Source organism: Candoia aspera, chromosome 2, assembly GCF_035149785.1.
Source record: "Candoia aspera isolate rCanAsp1 chromosome 2, rCanAsp1.hap2, whole genome shotgun sequence".
Taxonomy (NCBI): domain Eukaryota; kingdom Metazoa; phylum Chordata; class Lepidosauria; order Squamata; family Boidae; genus Candoia; species Candoia aspera.
The window spans coordinates 23,908,124-23,926,161 of NC_086154.1; the positions used below are offsets into that span (position 1 = coordinate 23,908,124).

Here is an 18,038-nt window from a genome sequence, read left to right on the forward strand (position 1 = left end):
ATGATATACTTATGTCACTTCCCATTCAGTTGTTAAGTGAGACATCATGTGACTGCAACTTGTGATTTTACTGCCAGCTTCTCCATTGACTCTGCATGTCAGAAGCCAGTTGTGAAACATGCAAATGGTGATCACATGACCACAGGACGCTGTAAATGCCCACTGGTTGTGAAGCACTCGAATGTTGATCACATGACCAAGGGGACACTGCAACTGGTTGTAAAGTTACTTTTTTAGTGCCATCATAACTTCGAACAGTTGATAAACAGGGCAGTCATTAAGCAAGATCTACCTGCACAGTACTGCAAGTATAAAGATATTTTTTAAAAAAACAAGAGTTTCACAGTCACTTCCTTGAAGCTTGGTAAAAGTCAAACAGATATTTACTACTCATTATCCACACATATTGACTGCCTAAAATTGTCTAGAAGAGTAAGACTTAGGTAGGCATACATCTAATTTTACCCATCCAAGGATCTTGTCCATACCTTAACAGAATTTGAAAATGCAGCATGCATGTATCAGGACAAGTCAAAAGATATTTATTTAATTGTGGAATCAAAACTGGAATATTTGCAAGGCACTTTATCTGCAAAGTGTCCCACAAATTGGTCACAACCATTCATTTTGCACAATGGATAAATTATAAAAATTTACTTGGCAAACAATATAGCTTAGCCTAAATAACTTGATGTTAGTTGCAATGTTAGAGGTTCCCAATAACAGTAAGTAGGAGGAAAAATTCTTCAAGCATAGCTTTGTTTTGATGCTTTACAAAGTAAAAAGTTTTACTTTCCAGAGACATATTTTTGTTATATGTTTTTTCCCTTTATATCATTGGAATATATCTTCAGGAAAAGTTAAATTGAACTTGTCAAATCAAGATGAAATAGAATTTCATTTACTTAAAAATGAGAATTATGCAGACAAGAACCAACAAACATTTGTATAAATACGTTTTTAATGCAGGGAGTTTGGTTCTTTTTAGCATTCTGAATTCTTTTAACCATGACAATACACTTTGGTTTTCTAAGGATTCAGTTTTTTCAGAAATAAAAAGGCATGTGTGTATTTGTGTTTTAAAAGACTGGTCAAGAATTAATCTTGCTTCTTTTCTGTTTAAATTTTATAGCTGGTTATGCAGTGCAATGCAAAATACATAGAATGCTTTAGTGCTCAGAAGGATTGCAACAAAGAGAAGAACAGAAACTCATCAGTAGTGCCATGTAAGATCTCATCTTTGAATCTGATTGCTGCTCTGCATAAATTCATTCCACATCCAATTGTTGAATTATATTTGCATGAAGTGGTACAGGTAATGGATTCAAATGCTTTGTATTCGAGAGTCAAGGTTGAGTATAACTCTTCTGCATAATCAAGTTTGAGAGACCTGATTATATGATGGCTTGTACCAAGTACTTTTGTTTTTAATCAACATATAATATTTCTGGAACGCTTATACCGTAGATTAATCCCATTACATTGGTCCTTGCATAAACTAAAGAACTGCTAATGGTTTTCATAGATTCTGAAAGCATTCTAGCAAGGAGGCACAGTCTTCTAGGGTTGGTCCTTGCATGGTTTTTCAAACCCTACGGTTTCATGAGAAATTGATGGGTTTCCAAGGCAAAAAGAAGGTCAGGTGAACACAGCTGGGACACGCATAGCAATTTTTCTGAGGTACAATGGAAAGGGTGTGGGTGTTGGTGCTCATGATAACACTTTACTCTGTGTGTGTCTGAGAGGCAGGCAACAGAGACTCTGGGAATGTTTTTAATTAACAGATTCTGTAGCCTGAAAAAGTTTGAAAATCCCTGTTCTAATACCTCAGTGAGGTTCATGGAGGAATATGCTGTTAGTTTTCATTTGGTGATTTCGACAATGGAGACAGTAGAAGTAACTTTTTATTCCAGGAATTATGTTTTCATGTGACTATTTTACCAATTTAATCTCCTGTGTTATTATACCATCCATATAAGATCCTGGGAGAAAACTAGATTTTGTTAAAATAATCCTGCTGTGATTACTAAGATCCACTTGACGTATTATTTATTTGTTTGTTTGGTACTGCAGCTGAGCGAGCAAGGGTAGGACTAGCACCATTACCTGGCATGAAGGGAACTGATTACATTAATGCCTCTTATATCATGGTAAGATAATCATCTCTGTTTAAGTAAATCCACAGAAAACATCCAAATATTAAATTGTTCTGTCTCTAGAGATGGTTATAGATTGTTCTGTCCTGTATTCCAGTGAAGTTGTTCTTTTTCCTTTTCCGAATAGGAGAACTGTATTCAGCGTTATAGATTTCTACATACAATTTTAAAAATTTCAGTTTGCATGAGTTAAAAATCAAGGCACAATCTGTCCCATGCCCCCTTGGAAAGAACGGGCTGTCAATAGTAGTCAAAAAGGTATAATCAGCCCTAAATCATAAAGTGATTTGTGTATGTTATTTGAAAATAATAGTTTATTTCTATAAACTACAGTCGATCATGCTTGTTTCTAGTATGTATTCAGGAAATTATAACTTCTGGTATATCTGTAGCTCAGGGTTTGGCTGTGGAGTCCAAGGGTTCTCTGAGCTTGGTGGTTTGCTTGCAGACATAACAAACAATCAAGCTCAGAGAGCACCGACGACTCCACTAACTACTTTTGTCTTCACCCGCGAAGTTTAATGTTTCCAAATTATTCCATTCATGAAAAACTGCTACATTTGTTTGTTTGTTTGTTTAAAAGGGCTACTATCGGAGCAATGAGTTCATCATAACACAGCATCCCCTGCCACATACTACTAAAGACTTCTGGAGAATGATCTGGGATCACAATGCGCAGATCATCGTCATGCTTCCAGATAACCAGAGTTTAGTAAGTTATTTCATTTCGTATACTGTATATTCAGGTTGTACCACCAAAGGAAACAACTAGATCATTTACCTGCTTCTGCTTCTATTTCAATGAAAAGTATAGCCAGAAAACACAATTTTGTAATCCGGATTATGCAAAGAGGTTTGGGAGTACACAGGGGAAAGATAGGTGGGGAGGACAGGAAAACTTATACATCTTCCAGCAACAGTACTGCAAAAAAGGTCCTATATATCAAGCAGTAAAAAGAACTATCCGCTGATCTTTTGGGTGAAAACATTAAAAATAATGTTTTTGCATCAGTCATCTCTGATAATGCACTACAATTATCGCTCAGATGCTGTTGCGAGACTGAATCTCTCTGCCATTATTTCCCTGAGTAACAGTGAAAGGTGAAAGGTCCCCTGTGCAAGCACTGAGTCATGTCTGACCCTTTGGGGGGACGCCACTTTCGTGACTTTTTCTTGGCGGACTCTAGCGGGGTGGTTTGCCATTGCCTTCCCCAGTCATCATTACCTTTCCCCCAGCAAGCTGGGCGCTCATTTTACCGACCTCGGAAGGATGGAAGGCCGAGTCGGCCTGAACCAGCTACCCGAGAATCCAGCTTCTGCTGGGATCGAACTCGGGTCGTGGGGAGAGTTTCGGTTGCAATACTGCTGCCTACCACTCTGTGCCACACGAGGCTGAGTAACTGTGTGTGTGTATACACATACTTAGTATATATATACACACACACACACAGTTACTCAGTGTAACATTTGTATATGTATATGTGTATATACACTATATATATATAAATCCATTCAGTCATGTCCGATTCTCAGAGACTGCCTGGACAAGTCCCTGCAGTTTTCTTGGCAAGGTTTTTCAGAAGTGGTTTGCCATGGCCTCCTTCCTAGGGCTGAGAGAGAGTGACTGGCCCAGGGTCACCCAGCTGGCTTTCTGCCTAAGGCAGGACTAGAACTCACCACCTCCCAGTTTCTAACCTGGTGCCTTAACCACTACACCAAACTGGCTCATTCTTATTTATTTATATTGACATTTTTGAAATTATTATTTAAAATGCCTTACTTATTTTATTATTTGAGTTGTTTTATAGGATGAAGACATTGTATTCTTTGACATTTACTAGTTTCTTACCTTCTAGCTTAGCAGCTAGCCAGTGAGTAGTCAAAATGTAAAGTTGAAGGGCTCTGATATGCGTATGAAATTCTTCTCAGTGCTCTGATGATTCCCCTAAAGCTACAGGTCCTCTTTTGTGGTCTTCAGCATACCTTGTGGGAGCAAGAAAGAAACCTAAATATTCCCTTCCACTCCGCAATTTTTATCAATATGGGGATTTGATACGGCATCTGAATTTTTTTCAAAGAAGTACAAAGCTTCACCAATGATCCAGAGGTAGCCTGGATACTAGCATTAGTGTACTCTGACTCATGATGTTCTTACCAAGTTTTGTTACACTGATTTTCCAAATGAGAATCAGATCCTCTCAATTATAGAGAGTAAGTTTAGTTTTTAAAAATTTGATTGTATGTTTGGAAATGAAATAATGGAAGTCATTTTTATAAGAAGTAATCTTAAATTTTTGTATTGGGACCTAAATGGCTTTATAGGTAGAAAATAAGTAAGATAACCTTTCTGTTTTATAGCAGTGCCTGGCTTATGGCATTAAGGAACAATACCTAATTATATAACTGTATTTCTGGGAATCCTTACCCCTGTAAAATGTGGATCATGTAAATGTTGTAAAATAAGCATCTCCCCATGAAACCAATTAAAGGTAAGATTTGCTGTGATGAAGAACAGAGTATTCTGGCTTATACTGTTCTTTTCTAAGAGAAGCATTTTGCAGAAAATTAGTTTGTGATCTTGCCTGCTAAATGAAGTTTTGACCTGGTGAATTCTGCCTATTTAAAGATTAAAGAAATATATTTAAAATGTCTTCTGTTTGATTCAATTGTCTTCAGGCAGAAGATGAGTTTGTGTACTGGCCAAGTCGGGAAGAATCCATGAACTGTGAGGCGTTCACTGTCACCCTTATCAGCAAGGACCGGCTGTGCCTCTCTAATGAGGAGCAGATCAGCATCCACGACTTTATCCTTGAGGCTACTCAGGTATATAAAACATCTTCCAGAGGTGAATCTGAAATCTGCTTGACATTCGAATTCCTGCTGATGTTAGTTAACACTTGAGATGAATGATTTCCAATGGGATAAGTGCAATGTCTGTGTTTGGTCACGATGGACTTCTTATCCTTTACATTCCTCCTTCTCAGAGATTGTTTCTATAGTATCCCAGTTTTGTTTTCAGCATGCCATTTCCATAGAAAGCTATACTTCAGTTTTCACCAGAGCTAAACATGAAACGACTTCTCAGACACACACAATCAGTTTGAGATCCCACTTTAAAGAAAAAAGGGCTTTCCAAGTTTCAAAGACCAATATTTTCCTTTAGAAACTTTACAACTTATACTCACTAGCTGTTGTCCCAGATCCTACTGAGCGCAACTTATTCAGGGTGCAAGTTGTCCTATGTGGAATTGAATCCGAGCAATAGTCAGGTTTTGTTCAAAAATTAATATGCCTCCTAAGATTTATTAAATTTTCTTCCAAGTTCCATGCAATTTCAGGACATATGTGACAGTGGAGAAATTACTTCTAATTATTACTTAGTAAGAAGTTCTAATGCTTCCTATACAAGAAGCTGAGCTCATATGGAAACTGAGCTTTTTAAAAACACATGCTAGCAAAAAGCCATTTGTCTTTGTCACAGGAACGGCACAGACAAGCTAAGTTGTTCAGAAAATATTCAACATGTTTTGTTATGTTCTGCAGCAAAACAGGATTGCAACTGCCAGGATGTTCTGTATACAGTATATGAATCTTTGTATGACTGATTATCTCACATTTGGCATATATATATAACAATTGCCACTTCTATTGTCATTATTTTATTTTTATTTTTTCATAATTAAAACATAACACTGTTCCTTCATTGTTTTGTTAGCTGATGCATAGGATTTGCCTCTTGTGTTTCTTGTCAGTGTAATGAATAATTGCATCCAGATTTTCACATGCAGTAAATACACAGTATGAGCAGTATCTAAGCATCCCAATTGGCTAGATATTATATTTAATGACACTGAACATCCTTAAGATAAATTTATTGATGGAGAAATATCCTCTAAATTTTAGAAGGTAGGGCATGTAGCAACATTTGAGATATGACTATGGCAGGGAGTAGACTCCCTCAAGTTGAGCAAGGGGAGGTCACAGCAGAACCATTAGGTACTGTCAAGAATCACCTTTTTCTTCTAGTAATATTGGAGAAGATTTTTTTAAAAAACCACGTATACCAGTAGTATTTTCTCTTTATATACAACTGGCAGGATTGGGCCGTTCTTTATCATCATAAATGAATTCATTTCTGATTGTTTGGAGAGATTAAATACTTGTTCTCTATCAGAGGATTAGTGTTAAGTAATGCAGTTTTAGAGGATGCAGGGGACTCATATGGGAGAAGTTACCTCCTTTGTTCCCCTGCTTAGGGAACAAAGTAGCTGAGGCTGAGGCTGAGGCTTTTAGATGACAAGGAGGCAGCCCACTTTGATGCCAATGTCTGTGATGCAGTCTCCTTTGGAGAGGCAGGAGAGCCCAAAGTTGTAAGTCTATTCATCTTGATGGACAGGGTACTCACAGTAAGTGTTCTCTGTTGAGGAAATAAGAGTTGATTCTCTTTCCTTCTTGCCTTACCGGATTTTTAAACCTCAATATCATTACTAGGGCTCATCTGGGTTCCCTCCCCCCCTCCCTTCCACCTCTGGACAACACAGTGAGACCAGCAGGGGCTGGACCAGGGGGAATAAGGCTGGTCTACAGCAGAAGCTTGTAAAAAGAGCTACTAATTGGTTGCTACCTTGGCTCCTCTTTCCAGAGGATTATTGAAATACTTATACATTGTAGAGCCTGAAGATATAAAAATCAGTTATTTTTAAGTATAGAAGTGGAGTTAAAATGGTCATTAGTTGGGTTGATTTTCATTTCAGGATGATTACGTTTTGGAAGTTCGCCACTTTCAGTGCCCCAAATGGCCAAATCCAGATGCCCCAATCAGCAGTACCTTTGAGCTTATCAATATAATCAAGGAAGAGGCCTTAACAAGAGATGGCCCAACCATCATTCATGATGAGTATGTATATTCACTAAATTAATTAATAATTAATTAATAGTCAATAAATTTATACAGATTGGAGAAAATATAAGAAATGTCCAAGTTAATGAACTTTCATTTGGGAGGGAGGTAAAAGATATTGACTTCTCTAGTAATATTAGAATTATATTTTAAGTTTCACAAACTTTTTTCTTCCACAGTATCCTATTTTATACTGAAATGCAGTTTGTATGAATGGAAGATGGTTAGAAGCAATTGTAGCTGTGTCCTACAGATATAATAAAATTGCAATTCCCATAATTTAAATTTTGAGACTTGCAATGCTAGCATATTTGAAGGACACCAAGTTAAGAAATGCTGATATAACATCTTCTTAGTTTAATATTAGACTAGCATGGTTTTCATTGTCTCATACATTCATCTCAGATATAATTCCTAATCACATGATTAAGGCAAATCATGTGATTCTATAGCCATGCAATCCACTCCAAAAATGGCTGGAAGTTTCTTTCATTATGAGATGTTACAACAGTGACAGTGCTTCAGGGAATATAATAAAGGTCTGATTTGTGATGGACTAAGAAGCAAGTCCAAGTTCAATAATTCCCAGTGACCATCTGAACAAGCCCTGAGCTGTATACTGAACTCTCAGTCTCCATTTGAAAAGTAAAGCTCTTTGAAGATTTATTTTGTTTTAGCAAAATAATTGCCTCACTAATAATCAAAAGAATACATTCTTGGATGTGTTTGTGATGTCTGAGAGGTTTGATGTACCAAAGAAGCTTAGCTTGTTCACTGTTCATTTACCTTTGAAGCCAGAATCCTACATGTTAACATTTAAAGTTCTCCAATACTGAATTAAACCATTGTTACCTTTGTCCTGTACCATTTATTTAAACTGACTGTAACTTTCCCAGATCACAGACAGAAATCTGTGTGATGTCATCTGAGACCATTTAACTGGGTATGCAAAGAGTAGGACTTCTGCATATAAAGCATATAAACTGTTACAAAGGCATATAGTTTTTAGGGGTGTTACCAGGAGACGAGAGTTCTAGTCCTGCCTCAGGCCTGAAAGCCGGCTGGGTGACCTTGGGTCAGTCAGTCTCTCTCAGCCCAACTCACCTCACAGGGTTGCTGTTGTGGGGAAAATAGGAGGAGGAGGGAGTATTAGGTATGTTCCCCGCCTTGAGTTATTTATAAAAATAATAAAGGCGGGATAGAAAATAAATATAAAATATATAAATATCAAGCAAACTATCTTTGATTTGTTGGAAATAGACAATAACAACCACTAAGTGCTTTTAAATTTTCAGGTGGTGGTGGTGATGATGATGATGATAGCAATAATATATTTTTATACTGCCCTTCATCTCAAAGGAGTGGAAGAAATAAACTTTTAAAAACTCTTCATAAAACTTCTAGATAAAATAGTTAATGGTGAAATAATACTTGAACTCTTGTCTTACAAGAATTACAATTACACATCTGCAATAGCAGAGACCATTGGTTGTGAGACTAAAAGATCACCACCATCACCCAAAGAATCCACGTAATCTAGGATATTTTTACCAACTTGTATTAAGCCATGGCTACTTTTAATGTTCACCTAGTTTGTAGTCATTTTGCTGATCTTGCAATATTCAAAATTGTTTTAAAATTAGCCTAGTTATTGATTTGAGCATTTTGTCAGGGGCAAAAAAATCAAGCCTGTTTCTAACACTGCTGGGTCATCTCTTCTGTAAATCCCTTCCAGTATTTGTTACCTTCACTGAATTTTATTTTCATGTTTTAAGGTATAAGTTCAGCTTTTAATTGCATTCTGAGGAATTGTAGCAGAAAATGTATTTGTTCCCTATGCGCACTCATCCTCATCATCCCTTGTTTTATTCCTTCAAGAATAAATGCTTAACAAAAACTGTAGGGTAAATTCAAGGAAAACTAAAGCTGACATAGAGTCATAGAGGTTTCAGTTCAGCCTGATAAGACATCCCCAGGATTTGCAGGGAATAAAAATTATTCTTTGGGTTTGCAGGTATGGAGCAGTGGCAGCTGGAACATTATGTGCCCTTACCACCCTGTCCCAGCAGCTGGAGAATGAAAATGCTGTTGATGTTTTCCAGGTGGCAAAGATGATCAATCTGATGAGGCCTGGAGTATTTACAGACATTGTAAGTCTGGAACTGGGAGATCTAATTGTTGTTTACAAAGAAGTCATTAAACAAACAAAAAAATAATAATTGAAATCTATGAACAGGCTTTGGGTATAGTCCTAAGTTCTTGTCATGTGGGTTCAGATATTTTTCTTGTGGGATATTGTCAAGTCATGTGCACAACCTACCTGTGAAATCAGTGCTCTTCTTCCATTGATGAAAACGCAGTTCGCTCTCCCCTCACCCTCCAAAAATTTCTTCTAGAGACTCCTCTTTTTCTCTACTGATAGAAGTTCTATCCACAGAATAAGTTTACTGAATTCTATCCTAAGAGCCGTTCTTCAGCAATATGCCTTATCGTAAAGCAATATTGTAAAGCTTACTGAGTTGTGTGAAGATGCAAAAAAACTTTGGGCTCCAACTGGAACCTTAACAGGCAAAGCTGAACCACTCTGGAAGATGCAATCTGAACATTCTGCTTGCTTAAATATTATACAGTTAAAACATTTTGATCTTTCTGTTCCAGGAGCACTACCAATTTCTTTACAAAGCAATGCTAAGCCTGATCAGCACTAAGGAAAATGGAAATGGCCCCATGGCAATGGACAAAAATGGTGTTGTGATGGCCAATGAAGAATCAGATCCTGCAGAAAGTATGGAATCTCTTGTCTGAAAGGAATACTTAAAGGCACTTAATTTGTGGAATTTCCGAAGACTGAACTTTTTGAGGCCTTTTTTGCCAGACTCTAGGTTATACAATAACCCAATTACTTTTTTACACTGATAAAAGTTTTGATATTTATTTTTGCCATTTTACGTCTTAATGGTATCCTACTGAGCATTTGCACCTCTGTTTATTTCACACAGTGAAACACAATTTTATCTAGTTTGCACTATATGATCAGTGTTAACTGCCTATAGAAATATAATACAAAAGCAAGCAAACAAATCCTGATTACATTCCATGACAACAGACATGCTACTTATTAGTTAAAATGCCATGATGTTTAGTTAATTGCTATAAGCCTTGGCTCTTCGATCTTGGATGCTAGGCCAGAGAATTATTTTTGATTTACATGAAAAATGCTGTACCCTTGACATATTCCAATATTTATTGTTTAATTTTCATACTGTGATAGTTCTTTTGTGTTCCAGTAACATGGATGAGTAGTGTTCTTCATTGTCTTTCACAAACTGGTGATTGCTAGATAAACTTTGGGAAGCTACTGAAATTCAGTTTAACGGCTGCTCTGCGTTGTCTGGAATCTGTGCTTTGACTTTACAAAGTTCAGTGAATTTCTTTCTATGGAACACGTAAAATTATATTCCCAAAATGCAGAGCAAGTCAGATTTGTGATTCAATTTCAGACTTTGGATTTATACTTCCATTAATTCCCCCAGGTGCTCTTAATAACATTTTCATTTCAAGAAAATATTTTGATCATATTTCCACCATGGACAATTTAATTACAGTGCAACAATGCACAATCAGGTTATTTTATTCCAAAAGTATTTAGCAATATTTCCAATTCATACACTATTCACATTTACATGTATAGTTCCTTGAGTTTTCTGGAACAAAACCTCTGTCTTGACAGTATGTTATATGATGGAGAAAGGAATTTCTTAATTTCCTAGCTGTTAGATGCCGTTTTTACCGGTGTGTAATTTTCATACTTTAGTGCTAAAACGTACTGATCCATATTACTGGTGAAGCGATCTAATAAAAAAAAAAAAAACTACCTATAAGATTACATTCTTCCTCTTTTTTTAAAATAAAATTAATTAGTATGTACTTCCCAATTTCATACTTTCATTCTTAGATACTGTACATTGTATTACATTATTCTACAGAACAATCCTATATGTCTACTCAAAAGTAAATTACACTGAATCTATGCATATAGGATTACAACCTTAATCTGTTTCACTCCCTTCAAAAAAAAAATCTACTCATGAGTTTTAACATGTATTTTTTTTGTTTCAAATTTAAACTTTAAAGAGTTGTGCTTTCCAAACCATTTGTGAAGCTCAGCTAAATATGTGGTCCCCTTACACTGATTTTATGAGACAAATTCATGGAGAATAGTTATCAATGGCTCCTCAGCATAAAGGCTACATTTTATCTCCAGTATCAGAGACAATAAGCTTCTCAGTTCAGTTACTGGGGGAAACGACAAGGACAATACTTCGTTTGCTCATATTCTGCTTCTGGATGTGACATTGGTACTGGTGGAATAGATAGCCCTTTGGTCTTTATCAGTACTGCTTTTCCTGTTTTTATATTGTACAAACGAGAAATGAAGTAGCTTCCAGCAAAATGCTTGAGTACATTATCAAAGCCTTCTGCAATCATATGTAAATAAGCAGAGGATGTAGAGAAACTCAGTAGGAATGGCAGCATTAGTTTTAATAGCTAAAGAAAGCCTCTTATGCACTTTTGACAGCTATTCCAGAGAACTCCTCAAATGTTAGAGGAGAATAGACAAGAAAGTCCCATTGTACTAGTAGAAGTCTTCAGGAAAGATGTTAGATTCCACCCAATGACTATCTGGATTAGCTCAGTAGAAGCAGCTTGCACACTCTCTGAATGAGGTGGTGTGAAACATTTCCTTTTTTTCCTGAATTTATTTTTCTATGTTTCCAATTCAAATTAGTTAGTTAGTCCACGCTTGTTCTGGATCTTATCATGTGACATATGGCCCAGAGGGAAAATAGCCTCCATTTCAAAAAAGCCTTTATCCTTTAAGATCAATATTTCTAAACCTGGGCCAATCCTAGCATTAAATTCCCACAAATAATTAAATCTACACCTATGGGATGATGTAACATACCAACTAACGACCGTTCCAGGTTATCCCGATTTACCTGTTGTCTAGGTGGCACATACACGTTAACACACATTTAATGCTAGGATCAGCCCAGGTTTGGAAATACTGAACTTAAAGGATAAAGGCTTTATAAATTCAAATTAGTTAAAATAATGCACCAGTATATGCAAGTAACAAGGTATAAGATGGTGCACTGTAACAAGTGAAGTTGCCTCATCCAAATGTTCTCTCTCAAGCTGTCAGTGTAGAAGTGGCTGAGCTTATGTAAAAGGAATTCAGGATCAGTCAAAACACCGAACTCCTTCTGATTGGTAAAAGAAGATTAAAACTGGACTGTAAGCCAGAAATGGGTAGTCGGATATTCCTCCATTTAAGGCAAACACTCCTAGTCCTTAGAAGGAATCATGGAATCTGTTATAACAGCATTTTCCTAGATACTTGGTTGGTATGTAGTCATCATTTTCCCCGTTGTATGAATTCCAGCTCTGAAATGGTATATCTCAAACATAAGTTTATTAACTCAGTAAGAACAAGATCATTGTATATCCTACACATTCATTTCTTCCTAAATAAAACTTACTTTGAACAGCTCCTCTAAAACATACTGAAAATTCTATAAGTTTCATGTTCTGAAACACAGTCATTCCAGTATTAATTGCATTAAACAGCTCCAACCACTGCTACAAAAATTACAATATAGGAACTACTATGCAATAATTGGTCTTCTAGTTATTGCAATTATACAGTGGCATATCAACAGATATTTGCAGAGTAATGCCACTACTTTCTTTGAAGAATGATTTCAGTTATTTTCACCCCAAATAAGTAATACAATAAATTAGAATATTAACATTTGTTCAAAATAAACATTTCACACACGTTTAGCGGATATAAATGGCCATCGCTCATTGACAAAAATAGTGTTTTGCCATGTTATATCCACTGAAGGCATAATGAGGAAATAATCAGTTTTGCATTCAACCACCATCATTTTTGAAATACTTCACAACTAAATCTCAAGGAATCAGATGACTTTAATTCTTCGATAGAAGAATTCAAAGTTGTTGCTACTGTCATAGATACTCATATATATATATTGTCTCCACAAATCAAATCTAAATACTGTGTTTTTAGAAACAAAACTATTTCTTAAAATACATTTTCCTTAAATGTATTTGAAGAAATGGGAAGACTTAATAAAGCAAGACAAATACCCAGTAAAGTGACAGTTACTCTCACATTATGGCATGTAACTGCAATCACAAAAATAGGCGATACTGCCCATTTTAAATATGCTATTCGAATTATTATTAATGTGGCATTAAAGAAAATGCCCAAAACTTTCTCAGTTCCATTGTGTACTTTCTTCGATACTGAGGTAAATGAGTTCCATAACATAAGAACCTTGCGCATATCACACTAAAAGCCATTTGATGGCTCCAATCTTCTTGTTAAGGAACTGCATACAGTAAAGTTTAGTTGGTCCACTACATTTCCATAAATTGTATTACATCCTAAAAATATATTTACGTTCTGCCATTTGTACTGCATCTGTTAGGACTAAGAGGCACTCTGCTTGCACCCACATCACGGATTGCTGTGCAACTACTGCCAATGGGCATTGCTTCAGGAAATTACAACCATTGAGCATGATCACAATGTTGATTGTTTCACACCCAAATTATGTCAAGAAACGATTGGTTCAAAAGGTAAAAGAGGTGTTTTTGTTTTGTTTTTCCATTTTCAGTTGAACTTTTAATTTTGACCTGTTTTTTCATGGAAGGGAATGAATGTGTTTGTGACAAGCCAGCTTGACTGCATGTAAGCCGCTATTTCCTACGAGTAAATTTGAGTATGGATCTTAAACTTAAATTAGACCTGTATCTAGCTGAAGCAAGACTGTTTGCAAAGTCAATGTCATCTGAACTGGGTTCTCAGTACTGGTGTAGAATCTAGTCCACGGGTGTGTAACTCCATTTAACATGTAATAACCTTCCATTTAAATATTTATTAATTCTCTTGATCATTAAGCTTAATGTTGCAGGCAAAGAGACAAATATTAATAGAGAAAGGTTCAGGGCAAAGAGTTACTGTTCAAGATTAAATGTAAGAATGAACTCCACAAAATAATTTCACTATGATATGAAAAACTGCACTACTGAGGTTACATTTCTCATTGTTTTGAAAAGACAGTAACATAACATAAAGCTCCAAAACAGAGAACTAGAGCAGTAATAGAAGAAAAGCAGTTGAGTGCCTAATTCAATTAACATACATATGTTTTTGTTATGCAAATAGCAGCAGAAAAGAACCTTAAGCAGGCGGAGAACCATGAAGGGACAGAAAAGCTGTTCTGCAAATGTCAAAACAAACTGGGTGACCTCGGGCCAGTCACGCTCTCTCAGCCCAACTCGCCTCACAGGGTGGTGGTTGTGGGGAAAATAGGAGGAGGAAGGAATATTAGATATGTTCACCGCCTTGAGTTATTTATAAAAATAATGAAGATGGGATAGAAAAGGAAGGAAGGAAGGAAGGAAGGAAGGAAGGAAGGAAGGAAGGAAGGAAGGAAGGAAGGAAGGAAGGAGTTTGGGGAAAGCATTTTCTTTTTCAGAATCATGGCAGAGCATGTAGTAAAAACTACCTCTACCATCTCATCCCTCTTCAGTTCCAGAGTTATGCATGCTTCTTAACTATTTAGATGACAAAAATGTGCACATTAATTGCATTCACAAAATTAATAATTGGAATCAAGAGAGCAGGTTGATCAAGATTTGACTCCCATTAAGTTCAATTTTCTTTAAGCACAACTAACATCTCCTGGATTGGGGTTTTATGGCTGCTCCCAAATAAATGCTTAAGAGTGTTTATTCCTTTACTGTTTATTTTACATTTCTACTTGGCCTTGTTCTTCAAGATAGATCTTGTACTCATCCTTCCTGCTAGACTCAAGTTCTATTCATTTGTGGAGAAAAATGGGATCTTGATGATATCTAAACTTTGATTAATTTGTAAACACAAGTGCTTTATTCAAAAGAATTGAATCACTGGGCTTTACAAAAGTCATTGGGAATTAAGAAAACATAGTTACAATATGGATATTCTCAAACACATGATCTTCTGTATTTGGATGCTCACCCCAAGGCATGAGTTGATGCCTTGAGTTCTTTACTAAATTCCAGTCAATTGAAATATCTTAAGCTCATTCCTAGTGTAATCTTCATCTCAAATATGTGTTTTATTTTGTATTGTTTGATCCAGCAGTTAATATTAGAAGCACTTTATATTAATTCATCAGTCATGCATACAGTGATGCTTTTTTCTAATTTTTTAATCAATTCAGAATATATATGAAAAACCCTAAGGTATATATGTATGTGTATATACGAGGAAGACAGAGTATTCAAATCTATTATAATTGGGAATATAATGAGAAGAGCAAAACCTGCTTCCTAACTCTTCTAAATTATTTCTTTAAACTGAAGGAGACTGATTGGAAAGTACTGAAATATTCTCCCTTTCCTTTTTCATGACACAGCACAATGATTTGTTATAAATGCCTGTTTTCTTATAAAGAGCTATTCTCTTTTAAAGTAGAGCTATCCGTTTTACCAAAGAAGCATAATACTAATTCCTAGCAAAAATAATGGTACAATTAAAGGGGGGGGGAAAGAGGAAAATGTCATGATCTGAATGACTGAGCAGCCATGCTTTCAAAATTCATTTTCTTCTGCTACCCATTCCCATTATTGATGCTTATGACAGTGAATTTTATATGAACTGGAAATGTCTCTAATGCATTTCTTTTTTGTTACAGATGTAATTCTCTACTCTGGCTTGTGTATCGTTTGAGCTTTCTCTTTTGGTTGCCATTATAAACAATACCAGCTACACCCATCTGTGTAGGGCAGGCATACGAACAGGGGGAGAAAGAAAGACAAACCACAGTGAAAGTACTTGGCCTCAGACATTATAGTTTTAGCTATTTGACTGTTTTTAGTATTTTTGTTAGATATTTGAAATGGAACCCTTTTCTACAGAGGATAATTAATTTCAAGAAAAAAAATGACTTGAGTTTTAAGAATAAACACATCTCCAGAAGAGGAGATAATCAATTTTATAAAACGTCACAACTCTCCAACATTTGGGGTAGTGACTTTTTTGTTGTTGTTGTTAAACCTTTGAAACTAGCAAGCAGCCATTGTTTCTAAAGAACTAAGTGTTCATCTCTAGCCATTCTTTTCATTTCATTCATTTTTAAATAACAGAAACCATTACAACTGTAAATATTTTGTTGCTTGAATAAGCATCTTCTGGGAACTTTGTATCTATGGTATATAATCATAGAATTTTATATTTTCATATAAAGCTAATTTTTTTCTAGTTTCAACTTCATTTTTTTTCCTTTTGTGGTGTATATGTGACAACATATTTTATGTGTACTGACGTAGTGAAATGCCATCACATTCCAAAAATGATTCAACACATGTTATTTCTTTGGAACAGTGATTGTTGATGCTGGATTTTCTTTAATTTCCATTGTCAGTGTGTGCAATAGGAATTAGACTTAACCAGTCACTGGATAAGTTTATCTCTCTGACCCGTTGGGGAAATGTGGTATTTGGTTTTAGGGGAGTTCTTAATTTTGTTTTTGTTTTCTTTTTTGTAACTTGAAGAATTTCCATTTTGTTATGTTTAAAAGTATATCAAATCATTCTATTATAGTGTTATTTAATATGTAAATTGTATTGCTATACATAAAATAAAGTATGGTTTTTGATGTATTTATAATAGTTGATTGATAATTTCAATATATTTGCATATGCACCATGTCAATTAAAACCATCTCCAATATAACAAAAAGATCCACACACAGAATTAGTCCCTTGTGCTTAGATGCAAGTGAAGCCACCATGAGTCAACTGTTGGGTAGTGTGGTTTGGTGTGTTTTTTAAAACATTTGGAAATAAAGTATTCATACATTGTCCGTGCATACAAATTAGAAGCTATCCTTCATAACTTGGAATGATGAGGGTGCATCTTCCAATCTTCCGAGCAAGTCAGATTCCATCTGTTATTTCAGTCATTCTCTGCAAAGGACACTTTATTGAATGAAACTGGGTTTCTGTTTTATTGGAAGATAAATATATTTAAATGGTTCAGTTCTGCAAGGCACATTCAAACTAGACTAGAACGTGGATGAAAAACATTCTGTAATGTTAATTGGTGAGAGACGGTTCTCTGTTCCCAGAGAAAAAAACAGCTTGGCCCTCCCATTTCTTCTCTCACTTCCAAGCTAGACTCCATTTTTACTTTTTCAAAAGTTGGAAAAGCCTGCCTTCATAAAGCTTCCAAAAACACTGTGCCAGGGACAAACCAGGAGGGGCTTAGGAGATAAAAGGGGAAATAAAGTGATTGTAAAGAGTGAAGGTAAAGTCTCCTTTGAATCATGCTAAATCCTGGTCATTTCATGGAACCACCCATTTGCCCATTTTATTCAACTACCTTTTTCAACTACCAAGTGTAGCCTGCATTTGTGGGATTCCCTGGTAGTTCTCTCTTCAAGCATTCACCTGGCTGTTGACCTTGCAAGCCCAGACAAGTTCAGCCATGCGCTGCCGCCTGCTGAGACAAACAATGGGGTGAAACAGAAAAGAACAAAAGGGATGCAAACATCTGTTCCAATATGAGGATTCTTTGCCAGCCTTTCTTAAATAATCTTTTTGTAGCCTATCCTAATTTTCAAGAACCTGGCCAAAAAAAAAAAATCATTAATGTGCCCTATAGCTGTCAACTTCTTTACGGTGACTACTACAATCACCACTCTTATCTCAAACATATATGCACAGCACAACTCAAGATAAGCACTAAAATAAAATTACAAAACAGAACTTGGTAAAGCAGACATATATTGTCCAAGATCTGGAGTAAACCCAAGAAGAAAAAAATGCCCCTTTTAATGCATGGATTCATTCATCTGTTGGTCTCATTTTTATACACATTCCCACAATTATATATACAC

At 35.9% G+C, this 18,038-nt stretch overlaps 1 protein-coding gene across 7 annotated transcripts in view; it reads left to right on the plus strand.

Annotated features, from left to right (window-relative positions):
• Positions 1–16,807, plus strand: part of PTPRG (protein tyrosine phosphatase receptor type G) — a 655,485-nt gene extending 638,678 nt beyond the window's left edge. For 5 of the 7 annotated variants that reach the window (XM_063291516.1, XM_063291515.1, XM_063291518.1 and 2 more), the window contains 8 exons: positions 1,133–1,226; positions 2,074–2,150; positions 2,740–2,868; positions 4,833–4,979; positions 6,911–7,053; positions 9,071–9,206; positions 9,715–9,841; positions 15,834–16,807. In XM_063291516.1, the coding sequence (XP_063147586.1) occupies positions 1,133–1,226; positions 2,074–2,150; positions 2,740–2,868; positions 4,833–4,979; positions 6,911–7,053; positions 9,071–9,206; positions 9,715–9,841; positions 15,834–15,868 (888 nt within the window). In that variant the 3' untranslated portion in view covers positions 15,869–16,807. Of the gene's footprint in view, positions 1–1,132; positions 1,227–2,073; positions 2,151–2,739; positions 2,869–4,832; positions 4,980–6,910; positions 7,054–9,070; positions 9,207–9,714; positions 10,931–15,833 lie in introns of those variants that run through there. The other 2 variants (XM_063291521.1, XM_063291520.1) reach the window with 1 other exon arrangement.
• The last annotated feature ends 1,231 nt before the right edge of the window (positions 16,808–18,038 follow it).